This window comes from Amblyomma americanum, chromosome 7, assembly GCF_052857255.1.
Source record: "Amblyomma americanum isolate KBUSLIRL-KWMA chromosome 7, ASM5285725v1, whole genome shotgun sequence".
Taxonomy (NCBI): domain Eukaryota; kingdom Metazoa; phylum Arthropoda; class Arachnida; order Ixodida; family Ixodidae; genus Amblyomma; species Amblyomma americanum.
The window spans coordinates 13,100,709-13,122,490 of NC_135503.1; the positions used below are offsets into that span (position 1 = coordinate 13,100,709).

The window sequence follows — 21,782 nt, forward strand, 5'->3', positions numbered from 1 at the left end:
ACTTCCTTAACTACGGTAAATGTTACTACAAACTGAATTTTCTCACTATGCAATTTCTATTCAAAAAAATCTATTTTTTGCTCCAATCTGCCCCAAATCGGCCGTGCATTTAAGCGTCGTTTCTCTGAGCGCGCTTCGAACGGCCTACTATTCTATTTACTACTATTTTCTGTTTACACCTGCCTGACCTCGCAGTCTCGTGGTCGACCAATGACTGGCAGCCTGACTTCCGCGTCAGTAATTCTTATCCGCACACAGGCGCGCACGTGTCGCTATCGCAGGCGGCGCTGTCGGCTTCCTGGACCTCCAAGGACTTCCCGTTGGCACCGGTCTCCGACGCGGCAGTGTGGGCTCCGGTCGCCCACCACTCATCGGCTGCGCTCCGCCGGAGTCTGGACCGACGAGCGGATCCACCTTGCGCGAGACTAATTCTTCGGGCAGACTGGGACCAAGCAGCACCGGTGAGCAAGCCGTGTCAATGTGATGTAGCGACCACGAGCACATTTTTAGAGAGAAAAAAATATATTACGGAAGTTATTAACCAGTGTGCAATCAAGTTGCTAGCCAATTACTATGGTACGGTGTGGTATGGTAAGGTATGGTATGGTGTTGTATGGTACGGTATGGTATGGTATGGTATGGTATGGTACGTTATGGTATGGCACGGTATGGTATGGTAAGTTATGGTATGGTACGGTACGGTGTGGTATGGTATAGTACGTTACGACCCAGTGTAATAAGAGACACCGTAGGGGAGGAATCAGGAACAATTTCGACTACATGTGGTTATCTTACGTGCACTCACATTGCATAGCGCACGGGCATTTTAGCGTTTCACCTCTAAAACTGATCCCGCGACCGAAAGCTCCGCTGCCGAAAGCAATAACCGTTAAGCGCCGAGGTAGGTAGTAGCTGCTTTATTGCCACAAGAACTGTATAGCAAGCAAATATTCATAAGTAATAGACACTCATGTTCAATGAGTAGTTGTCGCGAGTCGAGTGGACAGCATTAGCATAGCGCTCACAAAGCATCCGTTACCAGGTCAATCTTGATTCTGATTCATGTGCTCGGGTCTGTCACCAAGAGACTCTAACAAATTATTCAGCGGAGTCAAGTGCAAACTCAGCGTGGACTAAAAAAATGGCCACGTGAATTTAAGATATGTAAAATAGCCTGCGTAATGAATGAATGAAAAATGTTTATTTATTGAGCGAAGCCTTCTCTGCTGATTTGATGGAGACCCCAGTGTAGTGAGTGCCCTGCGGGGACTACAGCAGCTCTCGCCCGGTTCACAAATATATGAAAAAAATAAAAAGTTACTTTCCGCTTAACCCTGATCTTACGTCAAGGAAGACTCTGGGCGCCTGCGTAGACCTAATGCGCACAGATTAAGCGCGATAAGTAGTTGCATCACTTGTTCCTGTCGACTGTGTTGCTAAATTAGTCGCTCAGTCGTGCTTAATCGAGTATGTAACTTCACCTATGTTACTCTCCCAGTGTCATATCACTGTTTCAGAAAAAGCGAAGTCGTGTTTCTTTTTTTTTTTCTGTCTACAAAAGGAGAACTTCTCGGAAGGATGTCTAGGTGCAAGCATGCTGTGTGGATTCATCACAGTAAAAAATAAAGAGCATATAATATATTCTCTGCCCTGCGCGGTGGTCCCTCTACAGGAGGACTGTAAGAAAACTGCACATCGTTAATGTCGCAAATTTACGTACGTATGGCCAGGAACCCGCCCCTGCGAGCTTCAAAGCCTGCAGCAACACGCAGCAAAGCGGTTTAGTTGTGTGCACAAAAACCCAGATCCTGGCCGCTGAAAGCAACTGTAATACCTCAGCCACATCGTAAAATAAAAATTTCGCATTTTTCTTATGGGGCAACCTGCTTCTCGCTGAGCCTTTGCTGTTTAGGCGAGAACGCAAAAAAGTAAAATCGATCTTCAGCATCACTTCCAACACGGAAGTCATGTACGCAGCTTAGCAAAGACCTCTCGCAAATGATTGATCTCCAATTGTTTAATGCGTTTTTAGGTGCCCAAAAATGCACTGCGACCTGTGAGACGTGGCGTGCGACCAGGGCTTCCGATTAATTACGACCGTCTGCAGGTTCTTCAATAAGGCGTACCTAGATTTTTAGTACACAAATACGATGGCATTTCCCCTCTGTCTAAATGCAGGCGCCGCAGCCAGGATCAATTAGCAGCAGAACGCTTCAGCCAATGCACCACTGCAGTAATGTTCAACAGCCTAGCAAGGGAACAACAGTTCACAATTGGCAGCGAGAGCCTAGAAATGGTGCCGGAATACGTCTACTTAGGGCAGGTAGTGACAGCTGATCTGGATCATGAGAGGGAGATAACTAGAAGGATAAGAATGGGGTGGAGCGCATATGGCAAATTCTCGCAGATCATGAGTGGCAGTTTACCAATTTCCCTCAAGAGGAAAGTGTACAACAGCATGATCTTACCGGTACTCACCTACGGGGCAGAAACGTGGAGGCTAACGAAAAGAGTTCAGCTGAAGTTAAGGACAACGCAGCGAGCCATGGAAAGAAAAATGATAGGTGTAACGTTAAGAGATCGGAAGCGGGCAGAATGGGTGAGGGAACAAACGCGGGTTAATGACATCCTAGTCGAAATCAAGAGAAAGAAATGGGCTTGGGCAGGGCATGTAATGCGAAGGCAAGATAACCGCTGGTCTTTAAGGGTAACGGAGTGGGTTCCAAGAGAAAGTAAGCGTAGCAGGGGGCGGCAGAAGGTTAGATGGGCGGATGAGATTAAGAAGTTTGCAGGCAAAGGGTGGATGCAGCTGGCAAAGGATAGGGTTAATTGGAGAGACATGGGAGAGGCCTTTGCCCTGCAGTGGGTGTAGTAGGGCTGATGATGATGATGATGATGACCAACTGCTGTGTGGGGCTGTTGAATCCATCACGGAAAGAAAAGGAAATCTGATACTGCAGCGACTGTGTCTAGGCGGGTGACGCGCATGGAAGGGATGTGTTTCCTGCGAGTCCTTAATAGCGTGGAGTCAGGGCTTTGCACCACGTGTCGAGTTGGGCACTTATGGCCCTGATTCACGATCAACTTCCCCGTGCGCCTCCATGCCTTGCCCTTAGCCAGAGGAAACGCGCACTGTTTCCGGTGGGCGCGTAGACGTCCGGGAGTGCGGTGCACCTGCTCTTAGAGCTGGGACTTTAGACGCAACTGGCCGCCCTGCTCGCGTTCGTGGGCACCTGACACCCGCTGTTCAGTAACACAGACGAAATGCCTAAAAATAAATCTAGTATAACACAAAACTCTTCAGCGCCCAAAGTGCGCAGCGTTCTCAGGCGCCAGTGCTGACTCGTCCGAGCCAGTCCGTTGATCCCAGTGTTTCAGTCACTCAAGAAAAAAAAAAGCCCTAAAATAGCTCAGTGAGTGCAATGGGTTCGAGAAGGTTTATGGGGTTCAACGTACCATAGCGGCTCGGGTAATCAGGGACGCCGTAGTGGATTTCTCCGGATAATTTCTATCACCTTGGGTTCTTGAATATGCACAAACGTTGCGCACTAAATGTGCCACTAGCATTTCGCCTCCATCGAAAACGCGGCCACTGCGGCTGAGATCGAAGCCTCGTCTTCCGGGTCAGCGGCTGAGTACCACAATCACTGAGCCACCGCGGCGTCCAGTGCCAGGAGAACTACCACTTCATTGACTTCTATTTTCCACGAAGCGCGACACCCGATGCCGAACGCTTATCGGTGGCAACTGTTCTGCGTCCGTGTTTATTTCACGAAGAAGGTATTTGTGTCTGTTGTCACAGAGTGAAAGAAAAGCCCCTTGTCTCTTCGTGTAATTAGCCGGGATGATAATGGTTATGATTATACTAGAAGAGAGTGTATTAATAATCTGAGAAGAAGGGATCGGCTTTAAGGTGACCTGGCGACATCAGTGCACTCAACTGATAGGTCACACGAGCCCGTATCTGCGATGCTATCATGCCTTCTTTTGCGCAGAACGAGCGTAACTGGAGCAGGCCGTATTTGCCTTTGCAGCAACTCTGAGCTGCGACCTGTTACTATGCAGGCGTTTGGCACGCTTTTCTCTGCAAGCGCGATGATTGTTCTCTATTCAGCAATGCACACAATGGTCGCGGCGCTGGCTTCCTTGAACGTTATCCAGGAAGCCAGTCCCTGTAGATAGCCCCTCGGAGGACACTGCCCACTTGCGCAACGAGCGGAGGTCAGCCAGCTGCTTCCCTCGAAGCAAAAGCAACTAGACGTTGTGCGTTTGTAAAGACCCTGAAGCTGCGTCGCTCTGCGCAGTATGCGGAGATTTCTTTAGGCCTAATAAAAACGTGAACTACACGACTGATATTACTCGTAGACGAAAATTATTAAAAATATTTCAGAGAAGCAGTGCGAACCAAAAGCTGTGAATAAACTTGGCTGCCTTAAAGAGAAAAAATTACGGAGAGAGAGAGAGAGGCAGAGAGAGAGAAATTTTAACGAATACAGGAGAGCTGTGTAATAGTAAAAAAATGCGAAGGGCACTTAAGTCTACTCACATGCTTCAAATACGAAAGCATTGTCTCGTCGTGAGCTCTGTCGCTAGTTTTAATTAAAGATTTCTTCCTTTCTAATGACGCACCTACTCATTAGCATGCAGTCGTAAAGAAACGCATACACAAGGCTCACTTTTATTCGCACGCAGCAACGCTGTTTTGTGGCCTATGGGTTGCGTTCTCGCCTAGTAGTATGAAGTTCCTTGGTTCAGTTCCCCGCACCTTGGCAAGAAATTTTACTTCTCTTTGCTGTAGGCGTCACTATCTTATGGTCTACTGATGACGTCATGCGAGACCATTATGACCTCTCTGGGGTGTTTTCGGTCCACTGCTGCTGGTAAACGCCGCCCGTTTCATTACTGATGAGCCATATAAAATTATTTTGCATTAACCACACTGATCACACGGTTAGAGATCATCCCTACGTTTGCAGTATATCATAGAACGTTAAAAGAAAACGGAAGATTAGAATAGATGGCATAACCAAGCTAGACCTCTATATAGTTAGATAAGCGCAAGCGGACAAGTACGAAAGAACGGTTTATTCTTGCACATAGGAGCGCTGTCTCACAACCAGCGTCGTTATTGCGAAGGCAACAAATATAATGCATAAGGCAACGTAAGAAATTCATGGTACTGAAGAGATGCATCACACAGGTTAGCACAAAAAAAAACGAACAAGATACCATAAATGCTTACACTATAGGTAGATATGCATGAAGAAAGCCAACAATCAGAGAAATGAAGAAAAACATGAAGCAATGTTTTCTTTTCTAATTAATTTGTGATGTTGATCAATGTTAAATATTAATGTATTCATTTTATGCCTGAAAGATTAATTAATTAGAAAGTACACTTGCCATGTGGTGCACGTCCCCTCTTTAGCTGTTTTGCGCACAATGCTCTCACACAAGCACTGTTAATGGAACCTTGCAAGTTACTTCAGGACAAAAATTTGGCATGTACCAGTAAGTTAATGCATCCTTTTAAGTCAGAATGTCTGAAGACTAACCGACCAGTAAGAAACCCCGATTCTAAGCTGTGCAATGATCAGCATAATAGGCAACAGTATAACTGCACTCGGGCCCATGATGTACTACAAACGAATCTAAAATATCAAGCTTTCGACTAAATTTTAACCATGCGCTCCGTTTGTGCCAATCGAATATTGGTGCAAACATTGGATGATTATAAGAGTAGTCACTACTCGGCCTCGATAACTACACAGTGTGGCGCTCCGTTAGCGTTTCGCTTTCTTTACGAGCCTCTAAAAACAAGATGCTGAGGTTCAACCAGATATGTTGATTCGTAGGAAGAAATAGGAATAACCATTGGCTCTGGTGTAGACTCCTTGTCACATGTGTTCTTTCTTAATTATCACGCACTGCTGAAGTAGCAGATGCCAGCGCGTGTGAGCCCCGCTGAGATAACACCCAAGTTTTGTTCACTCTAACAGTGGTCCTTAATTATCAGAAGCAGATGGTAAGAAGTGCTGCTAATGCGATAACACCCAAACCTTCTTCACTCTAACAGTGGTCCTTAATTATCAGAAGCAGATGGCAAGTGGGTGATATTTGTCCGTGATTTATCGTTTTAATGTTCAGCCCTATGGCTGACCCTTCCGAATCTTGCGAAGGCAGTCATACTTGGCTGCTTAAAAAGTTCGAGTTAGTGGTATAGGACAGCGCGACGTATGAGAAGGAAAAAAATTTGTTGTATCGTTGAGAGACAGAAAATCGGCAGAGCTGAGCTTAGTGGCTTAGCGCATTAATCAGCGTGAGCTACCTGACAGCGCTACGCGGATAAGCTTGGCTGAGAGCGGTTTTCTGCTCAGCAATGTACAGTTTCTGCGCTGTCTCACGTAGCACAGCGCAGTTTATTTACTGGCAAATATCAGGCGGCGGCAGCGGCTTCCTCACACGGACGCTTTTTGTGCTCCTGCTTCTGCGCTGTCTTCCGAACGCGAGCGTCTTTGCACACCACCCTCTTGCGCTTTGCACCAAGTGGGCTGTGGTTAACGGCCGAGGCCGTCGCTTCCTACAGCTTCTTTCAGGATAACCACATAATGAAGCTGTCCTGCGCGCTTCTAGAAGACTACCCATGTCTAACGGCAAGCCTACATCGCAATAGGCAACCTTTGATCAAGTTTGCAGTGGAAACCGTAGCGTCGTACCGCAGCTTACCGAAAGGAGCATGCATATTTGAATCGATGTGGCCCGTTTCCAGCGTCGTCGTCGTCGTCGTAGTAGTAGTAGTAGTAGTAGTAGTAGTAGTAGTAGTAGTAGTAGTAGTAGTAGTAGTAGTAGTAGTAGCAGCAGCAGCAGCAGCAGTAGTAGTAGCAGTAGTAGTAGTATTATTATAGTAGTAGTAGTAGTAGTAGTAGTAGTAGTAGTAGTAGTAGTAGTAGTAGTAGTAGTAGTAGTAGTAGTAGTAGTATTCGGCGTAACTGGAGGGTGGTAACCACAGGCAAGGAGGAAGAGGGTATATGGATAGTGGGGAAATGCGCAACCGGGTAGTGGCTACCACAGGAACCACCTGGAAGGTGGTTACCTTCGAAGGAGGAGGGTATGGCCAGAGTGAAAGAGTGCGTTACCAACGGGTGGTTCAAAACAACCGAAAGTTTGGCCAGATGTATATTCATTTTGAGAGATATCAGCGGGAAAAAAATACGGGACGGAGAAGAACACGGCAGGACTAGCACTGACAAATGTTAACGGCTGACTGCCACGGGATAGAACGCGGCGGTAGTGACTATAGAAGGTGAGAGATGGCTTAGGTTTGTGGAGGTTTAAGGTCCCGAAGCGACTCAGGCTAGGAGGGACGTCGTAGTGAATGGGGTGAGGAAATTTGCTGTATAACTTTACACGCATGCCTGTCACTCTGACATTGTTTACCTCAGTATGAAACGAAATGAAAATACTCCAACAGCTGTCGTTGAATCTCGCATTACTCAGTGCTAACCCTCCCGTCAGTTATTTAGGCGCTCTTTTCCACACCACATGCCTGCCCTTAGGGCCGTGAGTTTCCGCACCCTGTCGAAGCCACGCGCAGCGTTCGTCAGCTAACTGGGCTACGTAGAGAACAGCCACGCAAGGAATGCCATGAGCCAAGCATGTGCTTCTAACTGTTCGGAATGCGCTCTCGCGTTTATCGCGACCCAAGCGGCTGACGGCAACAGTTTTTAATCGCGCAGTAGAACAGCTGCAGCGCCGCCTGGGCACTGCAGGTTGCGTACAGACACCGTCAGGGGCAGTCACTTCAGCTGCGAATAGTTTCCAACAGCAGGCAGTCCAAACACACCGGCGCGCTGCGTTATTGTCGACAACATCCGCAGTGCTGCAATGGAGCGCGAGAGTGCCGTAATGTCCGGTATACAGTACGCGGAACCCGGGCGTGCAATCCAAGCATACGAATGCGTGCGTACGCGCTGATTTGTTGGATTCGCTTTGTCGCAGTGAAAACACGAAACATGTAGCTTCCACGCAGAAAGATGGCTCGTGATTGTCTTCGGTAAGACTTTGGTTTGAACTAGTTGAAGACGCATGGCTAATGGTGCACAACGGCGCACGAAAACAAGGTCAACAAAACACAATGGCACCCATCCTGTGTTCTCAGCCTTGTTTTCTTCCGCCACTGTAATCCATTAGCTATGTCTTGGGTGCCTCTGCACTAAGCTCTTTTTATCGGGCGCTGACGTCGTCAAGCCAGCGTTAGCGATGCCAGGGGTGATAACATGGAAGTGGATCGCTTTCTAGGATTCCACAACCCACTCGCACAAATCTGCGTAGGCTCGTGTTCTCCGACATCCAGATAGCAACTCGTACTAGCAAGCACGCGTGCAACCGGACAGCCAAGCGGTGGCAACACAAGCGCAGCGCAGGTAACGTAAATCTTCATGATAGAATTGCATTGGGCATTTCATGATATTTTGGGGGATATTGAAAAAAAAACTGTTTGATAGTCCGCACCTGCATATTTGAATAAGATAAGCTGATGGGCTAGCTGATGTTGCATCATTTTTTTTTTCAGCAGCGCGAAGCAAACGAGGAGGGGGAACGGAGACACCCAATGACGCACAAGCGCTTGTGTGTCGTCGTGTCTCCCCATGCTCCGTCCTGTTTTGTTACGCGCAGATGAATAAATGAGCGTCTATAGAGCACGCAAAGTGTGAAATTACGATCTTCAAACATGTACAGCCCGCGGACTATATACCGGAAATTACGGATGCATGTGTTAGCGAGGGTTCCCATAATCGTTCTGTTTTTGCTCTCGTCCGTATTGCGTTCGATGTGTTACACAGAGGTTTCGCGAAGATAAAAGCTAGCTCAGTGTTCTTATTCGTCTCTGCCAGAGAAGAAAAGGCCTTTCCTTATTGATCAAGTTGTGTTATCGTCAAAATCGGTTGCTGCCCGAGCACAGGTTTATAGGGTTTAACGTCCCAAAGCGACTCAGGCTATGAGGGACGCCGTAGTGTAGGGCTCCGGAAATTTCGGCCACCTGGGGCTGCCAGAGCACAGTCACCCCATGGTCTTTGGATAGTTCATAGCGATAGTTCATTAGACCGTCGTTTTAGGTAATTATTTTTACAGAGCTGTGACACCAACTCAATTGCCATGTATAAAGCTTCTAGTCACTTATACATTTATTGTTATAGTCATTGTTATTATTGCTTTATTTAACTGATCTGCATTAGCTAACTTTTCAATTTCTCGTTTAGGGCACTTGGTATTGAAAAACTGAAGCTGCTGTTGTGTAACGATCAATAGTTTTTTTTTTAACTTCGCATAAAAAACAACGGGTTTAAAGTATATTCCAGGTAATATATTCCATACACTCGAAGCCTGAAGCGCGCCACACTGATCTTCCTTCCTTAGATGCCGATGGGCGGCATGCAACTGATTTCGCTTCGTTACGGTTCCGTGTGATAAGTTGATAACAGATCGCAGTTGATAACATGGCGCTTTTCTTTCTTTGTCAGCTTGACGAACGAACAGTAATCACAGTGCATGGACTGATCTGGCATTCATCGCTGCACGCGTTGCGACTAAAAGCTTTTTTTTTTGTTTATGAGAGCGTTCGTACAGCGAGATGGCGCTGACTCGTAATACTGGGGCTGTCACCGTGTTGTTGGGCCACAGCGCCGAGGGTGACCGGCCTGTCGAAATTCTAAAAACTGATATGGATATTAATTACGGTGTGCTATATGTCTCTCAATAATTAAGGAGCCCAAGCGTAATAGTTAAGAAGTCAACTATTCAATATTAGTTAATCACCTTGTTAGCTTATTCATTCTATTAAACAGCTGATAATGCTGCGACGCAAAAAGCGCTCTTCTAACTCAAAAATCCCATTTTTGAAAATTGTGTAAAGTCTTAGGTAAAACAGCCTGTATACTGGCGGGGGGTCCGAACACTTATCAGTGACCACTAGATACACTACATCTAGGAAAGCCCCTGCCGCCGCCACTACCAATACTTTGCAGGCTGTCATGATGGTCCTAATACACTTTGGCGCTACCTCCACTTTCAAAACACCTACATTCAATCCCAGTCCCAAAGTCAAGCTCAGAGCGACTGTATTTCGTAGGCATACTGTCATACTCCACAATGCAAGCTACCATGCATACTACGAATATTTTCTTAAGCAGATCAAGGCTATCTCTGCTTTATTAATACTCGACATTGTGTTAGTCCTACGTGTTTTACGGGAGTCCCTCACGGTGATGCAAATTTGCAATAAGGAAGCAATTACTCATTAGCGCCCACCCAAGTGCGGCTATACGGATGCTAAGGAAAATATAGCTTTTCTTTGTAGGTGCATGGCTGCACTTTGGTGGATGCTGATGAGTAATTGCTCACCTTATAGATTTAATGTCATGCTAAAGAATCTTTTTTTCTCGTCTCTCCCTCTGTGTTCAGCACTTGACAGGGCCAAGGGCCTCGCCGTGAAAGACTGAGATACACCACATCCTGGACTGGACAGTGGTGTCATCATGTTGGGTGTCTTCTGGAAGTGCATTGTCACGGGCTTGGTAGCCGGAGTCGGGGTGCTCCTGCTGCAGTACCTGTGGGACATGCTCAAGAGGAGCCTGCGGAGAGACCTCCCGCCCGGCCCCTTCGGCCTCCCACTCCTCGGCTACCTGCCCTTCATGCCCAAGGATGGCCATCGAGGCGTGGAGGCTCTCAGGGAGAAGTACGGCAACGTGTTCGGGTACGTGATTGTGTATTGTCCGTTTTGACGCTTTTAACGATGGTAGCACTGTAAAGACAACGCGACGTACCGAACATGAGTCAACAGCCTGTATCTGTGTGACGTTCCTGCGACTGCCTCGTTTGAGCGCAGTAAGAACTACCTTCGCAAGGTGGTCATGTCGTCCCTTTTTCAGAGTGCCGCCTTTGTTGAGCCGTGCAGCCGAAGATTTATTTCTTGAAAGCATTTGTCTTTGAACAGGGTAAGAAACATATGTGCATTTATCCTTTCTAATAGACATAAAGAATATAGGGACAGAAAAATCTATTCCCGTCACTGTAGCTTAGTTGCAATGGCGGCAGTTTTCAAAAACGAGCTCGCGGGTTCTATCCTGGACGTAGTGGCCACATATCGATGGATACGGAGAGCGGAAACATCCTCGTGTGCCTTTTTATGGTGCAGATGTGTTGTCGCCGGCAAATTTCATTGAATCGGCAAACTTATCCAGGTTAGTAAAACATGTTGCAGGGCTAATTGGTGCTGCATTATTCCTCTCTACATATTTTCAATTCAAGAAAAGAATTATCCAGGTTTTTGCTGCTTTTATTAAGAGCTTACTACAAACGAAAAGATACAACAGTAAATTCCTTCGAGACAGCGATAAGGCGCATTGCTGTAACAATGAAGTCAGAATTTACTGTAAAGCACTCACTCAGCCCCTCATTCTTGAACGCTGATTGACGCCTGACATCTGTAGCGGACGTGCTTGCCTCCTTTCGTTGTTTGCGTCAGCGCATGTAAGAGTGGTGCATATGCGCAGTGTTCACCTCGGTTGCCGCTACGTGGTGTTCCTGTGCGACTTCTGCTCCGTTAAGGAGGCCCTGTCACAGGACTCGCTACTCAATCGGCCCGTGGAGTTCCCCTTCAAAGTCAACGAGCATTCACAAGGTAAGCGAAAGGGTACGGGTTGGGTCAGTTGAGATGTGTGTGGAAACACTGTCAACGGGCTGCTGCAGCTTTGCGCTTGAAAGCTGCAATGCAAACAATTCCCCTTCATTAGCAACAGCTTTCGCACGAACACTTCGTAAGGGCCACTCAAGGCTCAGTGTGACATCGCCGCGAGTATACGCGCCTTGTTTATCTTGCGGCCGGTCTAGACTGCGTCCCTGACAGAACGCGTGCTGCGCTCCTCTGCCCTCGATTTGCGCGAGGACAGCAGACAGCGGTAGCCTGTTTTGTGCGCTTCGACAATCAGTCTTTGTCTGAGGAGGTTATCTGAGCATAGCGGCTAGGCCTAGGGAGTACCAGACTCTCGATAAGGGTCGTTGTTGCTTTTCACGTTACAAGTATACACTCTGAAGGCCCTAAAGAAAGCCTTCCGTCAATAATTTTCACCAACACTCTTCATTTTCCGGTTTCTGGCCTTTGCAGAAACTCTCTCTTTCTCTCTCTGCGCTGCACTCTCTCCGCTTTTCTCCTCCTTTCACAGACATTTTTAGCCCTTCCTGTGCTTTCCTTTTTCGTGCCATGGAATGTAGCTTGTCATAACCTGAGTCACCATACCGACCTCACTGTTTGTCGCCGGAAGCAAGACGCCTGGCTCTGTTTCTTGTGAAAGAATGAATTCACGAATGCGTAAAAACTTTTACTGCGTCAACTTTTCAGTACAGAGGAAGTTTTTTGATGAAGGTGTAGTGACGGAAGACGTGGCTAAACTTAAAACAGTGCCTAATTAAAATAATAACAGGACAAATTAGTACAGCAGTATATTTCTTATGCACTAGAAAAATGTAACAAGCACTAGCGCTATACGTGTGGATCATAGCATGTATTTACTTAGTCACGAAGGAACAGTTCATATAGGGACTAACAACAGCAAAGGAATAGCCGCTTACAAGAGTTCCACATAAAACCAGCGAAATATGCGCATACTTTTAATCCGTCACCTTTCGTACTTTCCAAGTAACACGCTGCAAAGGCTGCTGCTTGCAGCGAAGCCATACGTTAATTGCCTTAGAAAACAGATTCTGAAAATATAATTAAACTATCATATCTGTCTATTTGCAGAAAGATCGGAAGTTCGATATAATTAGCAGGAGTTTTGACTGCTTGAGTTGCATGCGGGACATTATAAGACAGTTTTAGCTGTGCGTGCGCAAGTGCTTGCGTACGCAAAACGCTACGGCGCTGCGTGCGTTACGCTGTACGCTCCGAAGTATAGTTTTAGCTGGCCGTGCCGTAGCGTCCCTCAATCGAACGCTAAACAGTAGCACCATCTAGTGACAAGACGTCGAAGCACATCAACGCTCGGTTGAAGGAAATTTCATCCGTTATTACTGATAACTAGGGTGAGTGCATTGGGGGCGTTTTTTTGTTCCATGAAGAAAAACTATGCAAACCGAAGAAAATGTAAGAAGTGACTAAAAGCTAGAAAACTGTTTCGCCAGGTGTCGTTGCTACGAGGAAAACACACTGCATTTGGTTAGGCCTAGGAGCTTGAAAGCCGCCAAATTATCTGAAAAACAGGGGCTAGTTATCGCTTATACCGCTACGTGTGGGCAAGGTTGGGCGAAATAGAAGCGAACCGCTACCATTTGAGCGAGCGATTGCGTCGGAGAATCCAGCGGCGACATATATTTATTCCGTAGCGGGCGAGCTGGGCGCCGCCATCTTGTCAACGTTAACGTACCCAAGCCACGCAAGCGCCGCAACGCTAAGTCCGCTGGCTAGCGTACGCACGCAAGACGCAGGGCTTGCGCTTGCGTTCTGCGCATGCGCACTACCGTCCCCGCAAACTCCTTGCGTACGCTAAGCCGTGTCGCACGCACAGCTAAAACTGGCTATAATTAGTGTGTGCTCGCAGCACTGAGATATCGATAGGGAAGTTTATGCTGTCTTAGATTAGTATGAAAGGCAACTTTAATCTTCCTTTGTGCTTAATGTTCATACTTTCTGGAACGACACCTTCACGGAACGCGCTTCCTAACCCCGCTAGAATGTCCGGAATGGCTCGAATGGCTCTGTTATAAAAACTAATCAATATTTTCTCTGAAATATTTCTTTTTGCAGGTCTGATTGTGCTGAATGGCCCGCTGTGGAAAGAGCAGCGGCGGTTTTCACTGAAGCTTTTCAAGAACCTAGGCATCGCCACATCGGCCATGGAGAAGCACATACACGTGAGTCAGAGCGAGAGAGCGAGACAGCATTGTCTCAACCATCGCTATAAACGCTTTCTGAACATCACTTGATGCAGCTGATGCAGCAAAAATTGAGCAGTTCCCTGAAACACAATTCTGAGTGTCTTTACGTTCCGCAAATAGTACTAGTGTAGACAGCCGTTGAGTGGAATGCGAGTGTTAACGCTCAAAGCCCGAATGCAGGCGCTGAGAACGCTAATAAATCTCTGCTATACTCATTCGCGCGCTTCTAGCTTCGCTGCTCCTATTTACATTCTGTACAAACTTACTGCTAAGCCGGTTCAGGGAAGAAAAGGAGGATGTGCGAGATAATGAATAATGCAGGATGTGAAGTCATAGCTGGCGTCTTCAAAGCTTAATCTGCTATAAAAGCGAATCATTTTAAAGCTTAACCTTGCCCGAAGTCGGAGTAAGGATAAAGTTGAGTTTTACGCTATGTGCGGACTCGTCATTCGCAGACGCATGCGCGTAAGAAGGTATACTTGGTGCTAAAACCCTCTCACTGCGCTGTTGTCTTTAATAAACTTGAAGCGCAGGCTAACCGCAGCACCGTTCTCAACCTGCGCCTGCGTTGTATGTGCGGCCACCGCAACAGTGCCGTAAACTAAGCTTTTTCAGCATCACCTAAGCTCGGTTGTTCAACGTCTTCGTTTATGCATGAGGAATGCGCGGTTCAGGAACTGCCAATACTTCGCGCTAAGCGCTCAGCGATGCATTCAAACTTTTTTTATTATTATTTGAGGACTTCCCATGTGGCATAAGATGGGGCAGTGAAAATACTATAGAAGATCGTGGAGGCTATTTTCATTCAGATAAATAAGCAGGCTCAGGCTGCTAGTGTTGTCAGTTAGCCACAAGGGAAAGCCTTCCTCCTTGGTAGCCGTTAGAGATGAAGGCCGCACACTTTGTTATGCTTTTTCCTATCAGTGGTTCAGCAAAGGCTAAGTTGTGTCAAGTCCGCAAACTTCGGACAGACAACAGCGCTTTCGGTGAATGTAGAAAGGCGCAAAAGGTTAGCTCCTCATCATTGTATTGATAAGTCGTGAAAGAAAAATAACATGTACCATAATAAAGCCCTCAATGAAGAGAAGCAGCGATTCCGGCATGCCTAAAACAGTTAACAACTCAGCAGCCCTTCCTGCAAAATATCGCTGGTTACACTACTAGGTGTTTCACATAAGACTTTACACAATTTTTAAAAATAGGCTTTTTGAGTTAGAATAGCGTATTATTTTTGTCATAGCATTCTTAGCACTGTAGTAAATTAAAATATAACTAGGACGTGCTAACTGCAGGCTGGTCAACTAATAATGAATAGTTAAGTTTTTAACTATTCGGGCAAAGCAACCTCTCCAGTGAACGTAACTCGTCGAGATCGCCAACATGTGCTGTCCCACAACGCCGAAAATAACCGCGTTTCCGAAATTCTAAAGAAATGATATGGATATTAATTACGGTAGGCTACACGCCTCTAATTATTAAGCAGCCTAACAGTAATCGGTAAAAAGCCAACTATTCAATATTAGTTAGCCAGCCTCTGATACCACGTCTTATCTGCATTCCGATGTACTACACTGCTGACAATGCGGTGCTAAAAAAGCGCTCTTCTAATTAAAAAAAAACTTATTTTTAGAAATTGTGTAATGTCTTAGGTGAAACTCCCTGTATATACGCCATCATATGAGGTCTCAAAACGGTGGAAACCCGAAAACTTGCTATGCAACCGCGACTGCAGGAAGAACTCTCGTACCTCCTCCACGAGCTGGAGTCCGTTAAGAGCGGCCGTATCGTACCCGTGACGGTGCTGACGCCCAGCACGTCCAACATCATCTCGGCGCTGGTGTTCGGCCGGCGCTTCGAGTACGACGACCCCGAGCGTATCTACCTGGACAAGCTGATCGAAGTCATCCCCGCACTGGCCGCCCAGGTGTCGGCCATCAACTTCTTCCCCTGGCTTCGGAAATTGTTCGTGTTCTTTCGCATGGGTGCCTGCGAGCAGCTGAGGGACGCCCTGGTCCGCAGAGAAGATTTCGCCGAGTAAGTGGAGCACATTGACCTACAGATCATGTTTTCAAGCTCTGCAGGTGTTTCCAGTATGTTATTATCATTAATTTCGCTAAGAAAATTGCTGAATTGTAATTTACGCCAGCGCTCCAACAGTGATGCGCTTTCTAGAGTATACAGTTGAATCTCGTTATAACGAAGTTAAAGGGGCCCGGCGATTCCTTCGTTATAACCGTAGCTTCGTAATAGCCCTCGGTAATCGACCTTCCACAGCGAATCGTCATTCTTTCGTTATTTGCATAATTTCGTTATAAACCGTTTTGTTATAACGAGTTTCGACTGCAGTTTCTTACGGCTTATGCAGTGTGCTTAGAGTACACCCTGTCCGGTAAGGTGCACTCCTCCCCCCCCCCCCCCCCCCCCCCGCCATTTCAGGTAGGAGGGAGACGCATACGCCAAGAATTAAAGCACAGCGTGCATAAAACCAACTCAAGTGAACACACGTAGAACGTTAATGTCAGATTTTTTTTTTAAAATCGAATAGTAACTTTTCAATAAGGCTTTATGTGAAGCAGGTCTGCTCGCAAGACTCAGGAGGGAAGTGTCAAGGAAAATTGATTTACAAGCATAGGCGCTGTCTATCTTCCTCTGCGCTTGTGATATATAACCCTAGCCAGCTTTAGTCATACCGGTCGTCTTTCTCTCTTTCAGCTCCAAGATCGATTTCCACCAGGACACGTATCAAGATGGCTTGGTGCGGGATTACATAGACGGCTTTCTTAGCGAAATGAAGCAGCAAGATGGTGGAAACAGGACATTTACGCGTGAGTATAGACCTTGAGATAAGTCACAGAAACCATCATAATCAAAACCAGTCATTCCTCTATCGGCAAAAACAGACCTACGTTACGAAAATAGATATTAGTATTAGTTTCTTCTTAGTCCGACTAGGGCAGAAGACTGGCACGTAGTGCTACTGTAGTGAATAAAAGTAAATGACGTGGGAGAGAGCATGATGGAAAACATGAGATTATACATGGAAGCGCATCTGAACAGCCATACCGGTGATACAATCGGTACAAGCTTTCCCCTGGTCTGGTGCTCGGCTTATTTAGGGTGAAATGCTTGGAAAATGGGTCTTTGACCTCACCTTGAGAAAAAGCAAAATACCTTGTGACATGGCGCTCTTTGGCCATAGCTGCCCTTGCGCCATAAAAATCCATCATCATCATCATCATCATCATGAACAGCCATACTGAGGGAATTTCAGAATAGACCCTTTAACACGAACACAACACTATATACAAGCGCATGATGCGGAGAGAAATTGATGAAGCCTAGGTGGGTAATTAAGTTACAGTTTAGAGACACAAAATTTTGCCAAGAGAACATGTGCCAGTTCCATGCAAATTTACGCACACTGCCTGTGGTACTAAGTTTACCCCTTTCTCTTACAGACACATGTCAGAAAAAAAAAATTAGTACCAAATGGGAACCTACTTCGATTCTAGGCGCCGTACTTTATAGACCGTTTACAGCGTGCAGGTCTTTCATTTGATACCAGGTGTCGCCACAGACGCGCTCGGAACAGGGCGCCATTACGGGCCTCTCAAGTCGCCGGCGTGCATGCCTCGACGCAGTAATGGGAATATCGCGGGTGGCTGCCAAAGTGTTCTTTCTGCGAAAATGGGGAACGGCAGAGGAAATACATGCTGTGTTGTAGATTGCAAGAATTGCGACAGAGAGTTAAAGGTGCGGGAAGCGATCGTTTGAGAGCTTCACGGAACCAAACTGCACAAGGACGTACTGCCTCTGTTCGCGTCCGTTCGCCATGCACCCTTTCCGCACCCTTTCCGAACGGGCGAATGCAACAAACACATTCGTCGGCGCTAGATAGCCAATATAGAGAGAAAGGTTTCGATCCTGGAAAATCTGCGAGGGTAAGCAGACAACATAGCCGCATGAACAAGCTGTTTCGCCACTGAAACCGTCACTTCGTGCTTTCATTTGCTGTGCAGTTGCGTCTGCGTGTCTAGCGAGACCCCATTCCTCGTAAGTTAAGGTGTGCGGCCATTATAATAACAGGAGTGCCTGGGGCCGAAATAGAAACAAAAAAGAAGGACGACTTACGGTCCTACATACCGCTATTGCATACAGATTGCGCAGAGCACAGCCGTGCGAGCGGACAACGCTTACCGTAAGTCCGTGTATTACATGCCACCTTGTGGCTACTGTTCAACTTCGCTTCAAGTAGAGCGGTTTTCGTGGACCATGTTCGGAATAAAGCATTTGCATTACGGCTGCTGTGCTGGGTGGCTGTCACTTCCGCGCGGTCCATGAGGGACAGTCACTAAAAGCGACTCCACAGGCCAGCGCTCAGGGTGAAGCTGATTACTTACCAGCAACGAGACTTCGAGCATCATCTCCGCATATCGAGCGTGAAGCGTACCACAATTTTATATGTGAGGCTGACATCATTGCGAACTTCGTGTCGTGTGAACACGTTGCCGTGTGCGCGTTATTACAATTATATCGCGGAATCCTTCGAAACGATTTCACCACAGCTCGTGGAGGCTGCTTGATGCATGGTACTGCTACCATGATAGTTGACATTTTGTGTCGATTTATTTTTGGCGCCTTTCTGTGAATAACCTGCAGAAAGAAAGTACTTGATGTTTCTTAAGCACTCTTAACAGGTTGTAAACAAATGCGTACTATGTTCGTGTGGGCGTTTTTGAGCGGTGTCTGCATGCATGTACACAATACGACAACGACCGGTGCTGCCGCTGGGGCATTAAACCTTGCCGTTTTAAACAATAGCAATAAAAAAAACATTCACCAAAGCTGTCCGCGGATGCAAAGACAAGCATTCCGGCAATCCATCCGTTGGCTCGAAGAGGCGGAGAACTGAACGGCTTTCCGCAACATGAAGTCCGATTACGTTTTCACGACATAAGCTATCAAATTAGGGTTCTCACTTGCCCTTCGAATCTTTGGACAAACCATAGTGTCGTCTTCCCACTCCTTTACAACCGTATCAGCCGAAACACTTCCTGTCGGAACCGAACCATCAGACGCAGCAGCCGTCGCGACGAGGCGCGCACCGAGCAGTCAGGGGGCGTGTAATGGCGGCATGCTCACGTGACCAATGATTGCAGCCGGCATGATACGCCGCTGTAAAGCGTCTATACTGCGGGTGCCCTATTTAAAAAATAAAATAATAGGATTTGTAGTGTTTTGTACATGTTGTATAATTGGTGAGATAACGTTAAGAGACAGAAAAGAAGACTTCCTGGGTTAGAGAACCAACTCGAGTCAATGATAGCCTGGCGTAAACTTAGATCAGTAAACAGACTTTGTGAAACTTTTAATGCGGAGAAAAATTCACCGGAAAAATTAATTAAATTATTTGTTGGCATTACGATAGCATTAGCAGTGTTGGTGCCTTTGCCGGAAGTAGCGTAGCTTCCATCCAGCGACGTAACTAGACTGCAGCCAATGGGAACGCTCCTGCCTGGTGACGTCACTTCACTCCAGTCAATGGGAGTGCTCCCGTCTGATTACGGCACTTTCCGCCAACCGAGGGAAACTTTTGCGAGCAGCGACGCATTTTGGACCCCACGGTGCTTCTAATGAATATGACCAACGAACCGTTCGGGCAACAGAGTGTACTCCAACGGAAGGCGAACGGAATTAAGAAGGCAGATTAGAAAATCTGCTGGCATAGGAAGCGCAGGCAGGGGATAGGGTATAGTTTGTAGGAGATTATGGGGAGAACCCTTTGTCCTATAGTGGACCCTGTCTCAGTGGTAGCTGCTGAGGTCTATGGTAAGTTGGTGCATGATCAAGGCAAGACAATTGCATAGAGGAAACACAAAGAAATAACAAGGGTTGAGGGGGATGCCCAGTCTGTTAGCCAACGCTTCGACGAGAGAACTAGTCTTCATCTGGGTGTTTCGATGAGTCGTCTTGTGGAAACGTAGAAATACGTTCTGAAGCTCCCCTCCAACAACCCCTTGTTCATTTTGTTTTATGTTGTCAGGAATAACGTCATCATGACTTCCCTATGATAGACGGAACGTAAGGCAAGATCGGCACAAAAGTGTTCTGCCGTTAGTTCCTTCCCTGCGTCCCGGTTGTGTACTTTCCATCAGTTAGCATTAGAAACCTCCTGTAGGAAAAATATGCCCGTCCTTCCGTACGTCTGAAGCCTTGGATGGCTGGTGGCAACGTGGAAAGAACGAAATTCCCCTCTGCACTTTTAGATGAAAGGGTGAAGAAGAGGGAAGACGAATAGGGAGTGGCAGGCGATGGGTGGCTAAGTAAAGAGAGGGAGATGTCCCTCTTCACTTTCAGAGGAGATGAGAGGGAGAGAGAGAGTGAAGGGGAAAAGAAGGAGTGAGGTGACAGGTAGCGGATGGGGTAGAGTGGAGAGGGCGTATCGCGTGTCACAGTGTGATTGCTACATTGTATCCTGAGAGTAGAGAGCGGGCGTACGGTGTGTCACACGGTGACCGGCGGACTAAATCGCGCCACCCATCCGCACGGTCTGAACCCGTCAGCGGCAGCGTCTGTTCCGTCAGGGCGTAACACTAATGCTAACGCATACTCTGCCGCGTCAATCGCATTGGTCGTATGCACTTGTTTCTATTCACATAGTATACGGCAGTGTGACGCCCACACTCTAAGCCAAACAATGTCACCCAGTAAAGCAGCATCGATTGCACCACTTTAACCCCGTTAAGGAGACAGTCTGTGCCAAGACTAACTGTGACTGATGTACCTTTGCAGCCAGTCCCCAAGGGAGTAGTGATTGCTTTTTCAGGGATGCAAAGCTGCATCAACGCGGACCACAAAAGAACCCGACTCATGTAGCACTTTTAGTTCATACTGGCTTAGAGTGCGTTCTCCGCACTGCAGGCAACCTCCTCAAGGGCAACGTGGCGTCCTTCTTCGGCGCCGGGAGCGAGACGGTGCGCGCCGCCATCGAGTGGCTGCTGCTCATGTGCGCCGTGAAGCCCGACCTGCAGCGCCGCATCCACGCCGAGATCGACGCGGTGCTCGCGAGCGGCGAGAGTTCGCACGTGTCGTGGAGCGACCGCAACCGGATGCCGTACACGCAGGCCTTTATGTGGGAGACGATGCGTTGCAAGCCGGTCAACCCGCTCAGCCTGATGCGATAGTGAGTGTCCCACTGCATTCTTGGTTTCTTCCTGCTCCTAATTACTATCTCTATTGGGTTGGCACAACAGGCACGGCGTGGCATATGTACAAACTCAGCATGCAAGTAAACAGCTGTGCTCGACTGTTGGGGAAAAATGGCACACAATTCCTATCGTCTCATATACCCTAATTAGCCACACTGAATTATTCATGGCCAAGTTTAACTCGCGCCGTTGCATGTTGTTAAGTACAATTTTCTCCAAATGGTGACGTTGAATGGCGCGAACTCATTCACGAAGTTATGGTAGACGCACCGGTTTTCCTGGTGTTTTCCAATGTGGTCTTCAGACGAGAACACGAAATACTACCACTTGAACCCTGCGAACTTGTAGGACGGTGTATCGGAGAATTGATATGTTTCATGGCTTTTTTTCCGGCATCGTGTGCCTTTTACATTTAAAGCCACATGCATCTGGGGGCAATAAACAGATTTCCTTTGTTTCATGAGGTCGTAAAAAGTCACGGGAGGCATAGGGTTGCGAAGCCAATAAACTTGCTTGAATACTGTGCGCTCGAATTTTTCAACAATACGGCGTATTGGACTAGTTCGTCAACATACGTCTTTGAGATTTAGCGCAACGAAACTAATGACAGGGAAGAATATTTTATTATTCAAATATGAGAAT

General features: G+C 47.1%; 1 protein-coding gene across 1 annotated transcript in view; it reads left to right on the forward strand.

The window, feature by feature from the left end:
- The first annotated feature begins 306 nt into the window (after nt 1-306).
- Nucleotides 307-21,782, forward strand: part of LOC144096957 (uncharacterized) — a 52,463-nt gene continuing 30,987 nt past the window's right edge. The window contains exons 1-7 of the mRNA XM_077629764.1: nt 307-461; nt 10,462-10,753; nt 11,553-11,680; nt 13,802-13,908; nt 15,665-15,966; nt 16,645-16,757; nt 20,854-21,115. Coding sequence (XP_077485890.1) covers nt 10,536-10,753; nt 11,553-11,680; nt 13,802-13,908; nt 15,665-15,966; nt 16,645-16,757; nt 20,854-21,115 — 1,130 coding nt within the window. The 5' untranslated portion in view covers nt 307-461; nt 10,462-10,535. The remainder of the gene's footprint in view (nt 462-10,461; nt 10,754-11,552; nt 11,681-13,801; nt 13,909-15,664; nt 15,967-16,644; nt 16,758-20,853; nt 21,116-21,782) is intronic.